This window comes from Pecten maximus, chromosome 11, assembly GCF_902652985.1.
Source record: "Pecten maximus chromosome 11, xPecMax1.1, whole genome shotgun sequence".
Taxonomy (NCBI): Eukaryota; Metazoa; Mollusca; class Bivalvia; order Pectinida; family Pectinidae; genus Pecten; species Pecten maximus.
Genome location: NC_047025.1, coordinates 1,280,266 through 1,292,391, shown reverse-complemented (window position 1 = coordinate 1,292,391; position 12,126 = coordinate 1,280,266). Strand labels below are relative to the sequence as shown.

Below are 12,126 nucleotides of genomic sequence, written 5' to 3'. Positions count from 1 at the left end.
CGATAGTATTTGTAATCTAACTCCACGTACAAAGGAGGCCATATCTATGGACATAAATGAGTCGGCCTTTGTTAAACCAGAAACATGACAATAGAAAATATATTGCATTTCTCCTATGATAGAATCATGTTGGAATCTTGCGTTGAATATTTATAAAGGATTTTACCTATAGATAGCCGGCAAAACTTAGCTAAGTTACGAAAGTGTGTCTTTTTTACCCGCAAGTCACAATCGATTGATATATATCCTCTAATAGCATCAAGCCGTATTAGGAACACGTTGAAGGCGTATGCGGCGGTGGTTTGGTTTTACACTCGGCCGCGGCCAACGCCATGCAAAACTTCTAGGTCATTCTAATGTTTTTGAAGATAGTTGACGATGACCATCTGCCGTTTTTGAGATAGGTCCATATGATCAATTCACTGTCTTCATATAAATCACACTAAGGCAAATGTGTGACCCACATAAAGCCTGGGGCGTTCGTCTGTGTCTACGGCTGAGGTGATATTGAAGAGATCACAATAATCCGTTATGCTGTTTCGCGTGTTAAAAACCAATGAAGGTGATTAAAATATATGCATTCATTCTTTTTTCAAAGAGTCTGTTTCCAACTCATTTTTGAAAATTAACGCTGACACAAGGTATCATGGCCTGCTGTAGGCATCACGTTGATCAAGACATATAGAACAATTTTGTCTGGTTCATCATAAGGGGCCGCGGGGCTGAGTGGTTAAGGTGTCCCGACACTTTATCACTAGCCCTCCACATCCTGGGTTTCGAGTTCGAAACCTACGGGGGCAGTTGCCAGGTACTGACCGTAGGCAGGTGGTTTTTCTGTGGGTACTCCGGCTTTCCACCGCCTCCAAAACCAGGCACGTCCTTAAATGACCCTGGCTGTTAATAGGACGTTAAACAAAAAACAAACAAAGGTTCATCATTAACCTAAGATGGTTAAGAGCCTGTTAACAATTAACCAAATGTGCGTAGAGGATTTGTATCCATTTATAATGATGTTTGTATCGCATTTCGGCTTTTATGTCTCATTCTACCACGTTTGCTATGCAACGCCAGTTTTGATTGGTTTAAAACCGTGTATTATTTGCCAGTAATACACCCTCGTGTCAATAATACACGCTCGTGAGTCACGGCTGTTACAATCTTTCCCCTCCAAAATCGTGCATTTGTAAACAAACATGGCGGCGCCAAAACGTTTGAACGTCGGAGACCGTGTATTTTACAACGGAGAATTTTGCCAGATTGTTATTTTCTATCAACCCAGAGCAGTCTTTGCCAAACAATATGTTGTAAGGTCAATTTCCAGAGGCAACCTTTGGAGAGCATTTCTACATGAATTGCTGGCCGACATCCCCGAAAGTTCTCGTAACGTTGCCGTCAACTTGCTTGGGATTGACCTCAGCTTTTGAATATTCATTAGCACGCCTTATCGTTTCTTGTGAATTGTAACAGCCATGTAGCGACACATTTCCCGGGGTTTTGTTGCCGTTTTTCTATTAGGAAGAGGTAGCTCTCAGAACTAATCAGTACATGGTAGAATAGAAATAATCAACTTTGACTCGTGTATTGTTGCAGGATATATGTTAACTATATATACATTTCAACTATATATTAATATATATTTTAACCAGGTTTTAATATACATTTTAACTATATATCAATATATCTTTTAACCAGGTTTTAATGTAAATTTTAACAATGAATTAATATACCTTTCAACCAGGTTTAATATACATTTTAATCATGTATTAATACATATTTACCCCGATAGCAATTTAAATAACCTTTTTTAGCTTTAGTATTGAGTGTCCGTTAATGTGATGAAATGAACCTGTAAATTTGATTCAGGAAACAATTTCGTTATTGTCCTTTGTTTGACGTTAAGATTTAAAATTGTTTCGGGGAAGTACTGGTTGCGTAAGAAAAACAAAACAAACATAGTTTCGGTGGCGTCCATCTAACTGTTAATCCGTTTGTTTTGGTATTATATTTGACGCCCGCCTATTTAATAATTCATTGAGATGTCAATCTTAACCTTCGAGTGAACCCGTCACTGGATGCTAAGAGATGTGTGTTTATGTATGTTCTTATTTTCATTGTTTTATCCTCTTCTGTTGGCGTCCCCCTAACACCCGTCCTCGTATGACCCTGGCTGTTAGCTCCCCTTGACACCCGTCCTCGTATGACCCTGTAGTTAGCCCTTCATGACAACCGTCCTCGTATGACCCTGGTTGTTATCTCCCTTCCCCTTGACACCCGTCCTCGTATGACCCTTGTAGTTAGCCCTTCATGACAACCGTCCTCGTATGACCCTGGTTGTTATCTCCCCTTGACACCCGTCCTCGTATGAACCTGGTTGTTGGCGCTCCCTGACACCCCTCCTCGTATGACCCTGGTTGTTATATCCCCCTGACAACCGTCCTTGTATGACCCTGGTATTAAGCTCCCCCTGACACCCGTCCTCGTATGACCCTGGCTGTTTGCGTCCCCTGACACCCGTCCTCGTATGACCCTGGTAGTAAGCTCCCCTGACACCCGTCCTCGTATGACCCTGGCTGTTTATGACCCTGGTTGTTAGCTCCCCGTGACACCCGTCCTCGTACGACCCTGGTTGTTAGCTCCCCGTGACCCCCGTCCTCGTATGACCCTGGTTGTTAGCTCCCCCTGACACCCGTATGACCCTAGCTGTTACGATGTAAACCCCGATCCAAACTTACTGGACACTGTCTTAATATCTTCTTTTAACTGTCAAAATAACATAAAATCAAAAGGAAGCGAACACACGTACATTCTTAGGGGTTATAAACACTTCTTAGATAAAGCAATAATTGCATAAAGAAGTTATTTATTACTCATATCACGCCTCTTTTTGCTCTGTTTTACGTTGTTCGGATCCCATAAACCTGTTCATAGTCGGTGTTTTGCTCCATATCGCTGATATCTCAATGATAATCAATGCCTGAGTGGAAGGTCAAATCAGCGGTCACGTGGTGTAGAATTATCAGGTGACATACAGCGAGGGAAATAAAAATAATCATTCTTCCAACTTATGTACAATGTTGTTATATCAACTTGGCATGATTTACTATTGGCATTGATTACTATATTAAGGTCAATATCTTTGGATTTCTCTGTCAATAGATCACCAATCACTCGGGACTACAATGTTATTAATGGCGGCTATGGTTTTTCCCACCTGAATACATGCTGATCGTGGAAAAAGTATCTAAATCTCTGCTTTGGTACGTCCTCTGTTGTCGAAATGTGTCATGAATATTTGATAAAATAGCTACTTCCGTTGTCAGTGTAATGGACAACAAGAAATGTCGAACGAATGAGACGGGAAGGCTACCCGATTCAAGTAGACAAGTTCTTTAAATGAACCATGCATGTGCTTGTCGCTGGTGTTCTTGGTTTCCAAAATGAAGCGATGACGAAATATCGAGTTTTTAATGAACTAAAATAGAGATTTTTCATAGATTATCATGACAATTATATACACAATCATACGTATAACTTGATCCAATTCATGTTGGAAACTGCGAAATACACCAATAGTTACCCACTTCAAACTACTAAGAGATGAAGGAATTGTTTCGTGCTCACTTATTAAAGGGTCTGTCACACATTACCGATGTATCTTGTCGTGACACCATTTAACTGCGGTGAAAAATTTGTTGGAGAAAATCACAATTTGCCGCAGCAATACAGATATGGTACCGCGTTCCCGTTGAGATTCCGTATACCGTTGTGTAACCTATTCTTATGTGAATTTAACAAAGTTAAGGTCGGTAATATATATGTAGGACTGAGGTCGGTAATATATCTGTAGGACTGAGGTCGGTAATATATCTGTAGGACTGAGGTATCAAATCACTAAGGTCGGTAATATATCTGTAGGACTGAGGTCGGTAATATATCTGTAGGACTAAGGTCGGTAATATATCTGTAGGACTGAGGTCGGTAATATATCTGTAGGACTGAGGTCGGTAATAAATCTGTAGGACTGAGGTCGGTAATATATCTGTAGGACTGAGGTATCAAATCACTAAGGTCGGTAATATATCTGTAGGACTGAGGTCGGTAATATATCTGTAGGACTGAGGTCGGTAATATATCTGTAGGACTGAGGTATCACATCACTAAGGTCGGTAATACATCGCTAAGGTCGGTTATACATCTGTAGGACTAAGGTCGGTAATATATCTGTAGGACTGAGCTCGGTAATATATCTGTAGGACTAAGGTCGGTAATACATCTGTAGGACTGAGGTCGGTAATATATCTGTAGGACTAAGGTCGGTAATATATCTGTAGGACTGAGGTATCACATCGCTAAGGTCGGTAATATATCTGTAGGACTGAGGTATCAAATCACTAAGGTCGGTAATATATCTGTAGGACTGAGGTCGGTAATATATCTGTAGGACTAAGGTCGGTAATATATATGTAGGACTGAGGTCGGTAATATATCTGTAGGACTGAGGTCTCACATCACTAAGGTCGGTAATATATCTGTAGGACTGAGGTCGGTAATATATCTGTGGGACTGAGGTCGGTAATATATCTGTAGGACTGAGGTCGGTAATATATCTGTAGGACTGAGGTCGGTAATATATCTGTAGGACTGAGGTATCAAATCACTAAGGTCGGTAATATATCTGTAGGACTGAGGTCGGTAATATATCTGTAGGACTGAGGTATCACATCACTAAGGTCGGTAATATATCTGTAGGATTGAGGTCGGTAATATATCTGTAGGACTAAGGTCGGTAATATATATGTAGGACTGAGGTCGGTAATATATCTGTAGGACTGCGGTCTCACATCACTAAGGTCGGTAATATATCTGTAGGACTGAGGTCGGTAATATATCTGTAGGACTAAGGTCGGTAATATATCTGTAGGACTGAGGTCGGTAATATATCTGTAGGACTAAGGTCGGTAATATATCTGTAGGACTGAGGTCGGTAATATATCTGTAGGACTGAGGTCGGTAATATATCTGTAGGACTGAGGTCGGTAATATATCTGTAGGACTGAGGTCGGTAATATATCTGTAGGACTGAGGTATCACATCACTAAGGTCGGTAATATATCTGTAGGACTGAGGTCGGTAATATATCTGTAGGACCTAAGGTCGGTAATATATCTGTAGGACTGAGGTCTCACATCACTAAGGTCGGTAATATATCTGTAGGACTGAGGTCGGTAATATATCTGTAGGACTAAGGTCGGTAATATATCTGTAGGACTGAGGTCGGTAATATATCTGTAGGACTGAGGTCGGTAATATTTCTGTAGGACTGAGGTCGGTAATATATCTGTAGGACTGAGGTCGGTAATATATCTGTAGGACTGAGGTATCACATCACTAAGGTCGGTAATATATCTGTAGGATTGAGGTCGGTAATATATCTGTAGGACTAAGGTCGGTAATATATATGTAGGACTGAGGTGTCACATCGCTAAGGTCGGTAATACATATGTAGGACTGAGGTATCACATCGCTAAGGTCGGTAATACATCTGTAGGACTAAGGTCGGTAATATATCTGTAGGACTGAGGTCGGTAATATATCTGTAGGACTGAGGTATCACATCGCTAAGGTCGGTAATATATCTGTAGGACTGAGGTCGGTAATATATCTGTAGGACTAAGGTCGGTAATATATCTGTAGGACTAAGGTCGGTAATATATATGTAGGACTAAGGTCGGTTATATATATGTAGGACTAAGGTCGGTAATACATCTGTAGGACTGAGGTACCACATCGCTAAGGTCGGTAATATATATGTAGTACTAAGGTCGGTAATATATCTGTAGGACTAAGGTCGGTAATATATCTGTAGGACTAAGGTCGGTAATACATCGCTAAGGTCGGTAATTCATATGTAGGACTGAGGTATCACATCGCTAAGGTCGGTAATATATCTGTAGGACTGAGGTCGGTAATATATCTGTAGGACTAAGGTCGGTAATATATCTGTAGGACTGAGGTCGGTAATATATCTGTAGGACTGAGGTCGGTTATATATATGTAGGACTAAGGTCGGTAATACATCTGTAGGACTGAGGTATCGCATCGCTAAGGTCGGTAATACATCGCTAAGGTCGGTTATACATCTGTGGGTCTAAGGTCGGTAATATATCTGTAGGACTGAGGTCGGTATTACATCTGTAGGACTGAGGTCGGTAATATATCTGTAGGACTGAGGTCGGTAATATATCTGTAGGACTAAGGTCGTTAATATATCTGTAGGACTGAGGTATCACATCGCTAAGGTCGGTAATATATCTGTAGGACTGAGGTATCAAATCACTAAGGTCGGTAATATATCTGTAGGACTGAGGTCGGTAATATATCTGTAGGACTAAGGTCGGTAATATATATGTAGGACTGAGGTCGGTAATATATCTGTAGGACTGAGGTATCACATCACTAAGGTCGGTAATATATCTGTAGGACTGAGGTCGGTAATATATATGTAGGACTGAGGTGTCACATCGCTAAGGTCGGTAATATATCTGTAGGATTGAGGTCGGTAATATATATGTAGGACTAAGGTCGGTAATATATCTGTAGGACTGAGGTGTCACATCGCTAAGGTCGGTAATACATCTGTAGGACTAAGGTATCACATCGCTAAGGTCGGTAATATATCTGTAGGACTGAGGTCGGTAATATATCTGTAGGACTAAGGTACCGTATCCAGAATAGAACACATTGAGGCCATCGAACAGTTGGTCGATTAAGGAGATGCGACAGGTGTTCTAAAATTGGCTGAAATATCAGCAATAATTTTCAAACCCAGATATATTGGAATAGGTATGTATAGGTGAATCCTAATGTTTGGATTTCATTGGTCAAAGGCTAAGTCCCTTTGATACAACAAACAAGGGCGGTCAATGTATGACGGATGCATTTCCGGAGCCATTACTCTGAATCACATGACCTAGATCTTCTGGTAATAGTTGCATTAAGCTGTCAAAGACAATCATTTAAAGGGTCGATCACAGACATTTTCACTTCACGATATGCAATTTTACATGATATGGACATGGCCATTACTCTAACGATAGACTCCGTCTTCCTCTCACTTCAATGGTAGCAAATGTCTTTGGGCATTTAGCTCAACCTTATTTGTGAACACGTGCTTATTAGTAGAACAAATGACTAACAGAAATATGTCTTTATCAATAGCGTAATGGCAGACGTCACACTTTGAGAAAGTAGCTATATGGATGCTGGATGACTTCAAAGCATCCGACACCAACACCAAACTGTGAGAAACGCTACTATTTCAGCCGCGGGCAATGTCCGTAGCATTGCTTCTTACTGCTGTCTGCTTGACATGCAGCTTGGAGTTGATGTTAATACTAGCTGGTTCGCTCGTCGTTGATGTAGTGTGACTAGGCAGGTTGTTGTGCCACCAAGGACAGTCGATTCAGTGTGACTGTGCTATAAAATAAAGGTTGACCGTCATGATGGTGATGATGATGATGATTGTCATGATTGAGTGATGATGTTTTATGAGACTGATAGTTGCAGCATGACGACGATGACGATGACGATGATGATGATGATGATGATGATGCATTGTAGTATAGCAAGATGATGCAGCCTGCTGATGATAATGAGGGGCGGCGGTGGCCGAGTGGTTAAGGTGTCCCAACCCATTACCACTAGCCCTCCACCTCTGGGTTGTGAGTTTGAAACCTATGTAGGGCAGTTGTAAGGTACCGACCGTAGGCCGGTGGTTTTTCTCCGGGTACTCCGGCTTTCCTCCACCTCCAAAACCTGGCACGTCCTTAAATGACCCTGGCTGTTAATAGGACGTTAAACAAAATAAACCAAACCAAATGATGATGATGATGATTTAGGCTGATTGCCAAGGTGGTTGTTTGTTGTTGTATGTGTATGAGTGTGTCATTTATCTGTCCCTGCACTGTTTTTGATATTATATAATTTGTTTTAAAAATTGAAAATATAAAACAAATACATCAAAAGATAAATAAATAAAAGTGTCTTTCATTCGTGAAAAGCGCCCTTACATGACCATAATGTGCTAAACGGACGTGTCAGACAGTACTAAACCAAACCTAAGATAAAGTTCATGACATATTGATAACTTTTGGAAAAAGAAAATATTAATTTCCGCTATTCATGCAATGAACGCAGCAATATTGCATGCTGCTTTTTTAAAAGGACACGATACCAATTTGGGTATACTCACTCAAATGAAAATTGTATTTCATGCAAATACTTCATTGATTATATTTAATGATCATCATGCCCTTGCCCTTTTCCGAAGTTATGACATATTATTGGATTTTTCGAAAGTTTTTCACTTCAACAAGTAAATTGTAGTAATTTTAATTTGATGTGCTCTCTTTGTATTCTTTTGTGTTGGTCATTTACCTCAACATGATTGTGATGTCTGATGGCCAATGAAGTGTGTTGAATTTGATTTTATCGGATTAACATTATTACACTAACATCAAATTTCCCTTCTTAGAACACCAGTTTCATAGCTTGTTTACAGATATCTATAATTGTTGTTTAAACTGTCAACTGACTATTGATTTTGTTGGATTTACATCGTTACACTGACATCGAGTTTCCCTTCTTAGAACACCAGTTTCATATCTTGTTTACAAATATTTATACTTGTTGTTTAAACTGTCCACTGACTGTTGATTTTGTCTGTTACATAGGTGGTCCGGATGCTGATCGTTATTGTAGGAGTGTTTGCCACACTATGGTTACCTTACCGAGCCATGGTCGTGTACAACTCGTTCTCGAAACAACAATACCTAGATATCTGGTTTTTGCTATTCTGTCGTGTCATGATCTACATTAACAGTGCAATCAACCCAATCCTCTACAACGCCATGTCCGTCAAGTTTCGCCGAGCGTTCCAGAAGGTCCTCTGCTGCGGTAAGATATGAATTTGTCATTCCGTCTAATTCCTTTTGCGTTTTTCCTAATAAAATATGTTTAAAGTAAACAAGCGCGTGTGACGGTCGGATCTATTTCATGGTTGTCATATTTCGCGCAGCCACACGTCGTCAACATTCTACCGCAATCTCTTATATACATTTATGTGTACATTTGTATGTTTTTAAATACACGCGTGTGTTTATATAAAAGATATTACATTTTCGACGAGTTATTATGATTCATTTTAGAATATTTTCATGAAATACCAAAAGCTACATTGATCATGCCAGAGCCATCCTTCTTATGTTTGGGTTTCAACTTTATCTTTGAAAAATTTTCGTCCCAAATTTAGGTTTCGCTAACTAGTAATTGTTGTTGCCTTGTAACCGTCATTCGATAGTTGACCAGTAAAGTTTAAACTCTATGTAACATGAACCTACGGTGGCTGATTTGTGCCATTTCATCCTCTCGTCTTTTCGCCCTGAAAATAAGAAAATTAAGGTCTTTAAATTTCGTCTTTTCGGGCGAAAAGACGAAATTTAAGGTTTTTTTTTTTCTAATTTTCGTCTTTTCGGGCGAAAAGTCGAAAAGTCGAAAATTAATGTTCGTTAATTTTCGTCTTTTCTGGGCGAAAAGACGAAAGGACGAGAATTGAGATATTTGATTTTCGTCTTTTCGGGGCGAAAAGACGAAAGGACGAAATGGCACAAATCAGCCACCGTATGTAAGAGATGGTAACCAAGCCCGCATGTGGATTTAGACACATTGTAAACATAAATAGTCGTCAGGTTTTTACATAAAATGTATGCATGCTTAAGGTCAGCTCGTTCTGAGCACTTTATGTGGTTTTGTCTTTTCAACATTTTGAAACTCTGCATATGTTTTATTGGTGAAGGTGAGATTATATATTATACTATCTACCGAAACGGCACACAATTTCACTGATTCATATATGAATTAAATTCATGGACGTTCCAGCCGGAAGCAGAACCTACCTTAATATTGGCGCCATTTTGTCTTTTAGGCATACATAATGTGAAACAGCAGACTGAGGTATACAGCGATGGGGTGTGCTATGAAAGGACGACTATGGCTATGAACAGAAATCCGCACCAGGAAAACACATATCTCATGCTGCCTAACAAACACCTCTCCAAGTCCTCTGAATCCGTCAATAACAGTCGAGATTCCACCGAGAAGATATCTGTATAACACGTGATTAACACGTGTCAACTCTCAGGTTAACTTTCAACTTCCGGTTCCATAATCACGTGATATTCCAAAGGCAATTCTGAACATCCGGTTGTTAGGAATCTTCTAGAATGTCTCCGGGAAACTAGCCCTGGCAAAACGTTATCTCCCTCCCAGTCTGAACTCAAAACAGCTTTTAATGTTATAGAATTGGGCGATGCCCTGGAGTATCCTACTGTTTTCACGCTTTAGACATCATGCATCATAGCAATATCAGTAATAGTTGATATGTGTGCCAGTTCAACAGTATTTCCTTATCATTGTGGTTATATTAGCACGTGTGCATTCGTTATCTCGAAGTCTGATAACTCCGACAGTGTGAATTACATTATGAAATATACTCGGTTATCTCGAAGTCTGATAACCCCGACAGTGTGAATTACATTATGAAATATACTCGGTTATCTCGAACTATGATAACTCCGACAGTGTGAATTACTTATTTAATATAATCGTTTATCTCGAATACTCGAGATATATCGACCCCACTAACTTCGCTATAACGAGGTTTTTCTATACACAACATGTACTCTGTTAACTGAAGCGACAACTGGAAAGTGTATAATGCTATATATTAGGGAGGTACATCGTACGTGACAGTCAAAACTATTTTTGTATATCTTGTAGATACAATAGTCTTCTTTAAACAATAACATTTACAGATATTTATCATTTTTTTCGTATACCTGCGTCAATGGATTATACCACAAACCTGTTTGTTTTATTGTTGTCATTTTTCTCGAAAAAGACATTAATTTTAATCTTGTCACTATTGCAAAAGTAACCAATCAGCGTACGAACAATGTGTATCTGTTTATATATAGGCAAACAAATCAGCTGTGATGCTTTGTTTATATCAGAAAGTGGCTCGGTAAAATACAACATAAACTCTCGGATTGAGAGATTTTACGGAAAGTTTGTAAGGATTACGACATGAAATCGTAATTCATTATCTTCAAACCTAATCAACGATATCCCACACGTGTTGCCCTTATCAAAGGAATTCCATACAACAATTTACTCGTTGTTAATATAACTTGTTATAAGCTAATTTCATTTCTTGCGAGTGATCTAAACACTTAATTTATGGACGAAAACATGTTAAAAGAGAGAATAAGAATCCTTTCTATAAGTATATGTTGATCATTGATCACAAACCAAACGCATGCGCAATCACATTCATTCTGATCTACACGAAATCATAAAGATACTGGTAATTCGGCCTTAGCTTTTACAGTTATCACTTATGGAGTTTTATTTGGATGACATGGGACAGTGTTCATGTCATTACACAATGTATGAGACGGCACACATTTATAAGACGTTTCAAACTGCGAGAAATCCCGTACTATAAAAAGGCGATATCACACAATGTACCAACACATGACATCACACACAGTCTGAATACATGACATCACACACAGTCTGAATACATGACATCACACATTGTCTGAATACATGACATCACAGTTTGACAAACATGACATCACACACAGTCTGAATACATGACATCACACACAGTCTGAATACATGACATCACACACAGTCTGAATACATGACATCACACATTGTCTGAATACATGACATCACACACAGTCTGAATACATGATATCACACACAGTCTGAATACATGACATCACACACAGTCTGAATACATGACATCACACACAGTCTGAATACATGACATCACACACAGTCTGAATACATGACATCACACACAGTCTGAAAACATGACATCACACACAGTCTGAATACATGACATCACACACAGTCTGAATACATGACATCACACACAGTCTGAATACATGACATCACACACTGTCTGAATACATGACATCACACACAGTCTGAATACATGACATAACACACAGTCTGAACACATCACATCACACATTGTCTGAATACATGACATCACAC

General features: G+C 39.4%; 2 protein-coding genes across 2 annotated transcripts in view; both read left to right on the top strand.

Moving 5' to 3' along the window:
- LOC117337711 (thyrotropin-releasing hormone receptor-like) overlaps window positions 1-7,620 on the top strand; it is a 29,164-nt gene extending 21,544 nt beyond the window's left edge. The window contains exon 2 of the mRNA XM_033898809.1: window positions 7,561-7,620. Coding sequence (XP_033754700.1) covers window positions 7,561-7,620 — 60 coding nt within the window. The remainder of the gene's footprint in view (window positions 1-7,560) is intronic.
- A 1,121-nt stretch (window positions 7,621-8,741) lies between these two features.
- LOC117337710 (thyrotropin-releasing hormone receptor-like) lies at window positions 8,742-10,926 on the top strand. Its single transcript, XM_033898807.1, has 2 exons — window positions 8,742-8,955; window positions 9,983-10,926. The coding sequence occupies exons 1-2, from the start codon at window positions 8,742-8,744 to the stop codon at window positions 10,168-10,170; spliced, it is 402 nt and encodes a 133-aa protein (XP_033754698.1). The 3' UTR covers window positions 10,171-10,926.
- Window positions 10,927-12,126: the final 1,200 nt, after the last annotated feature.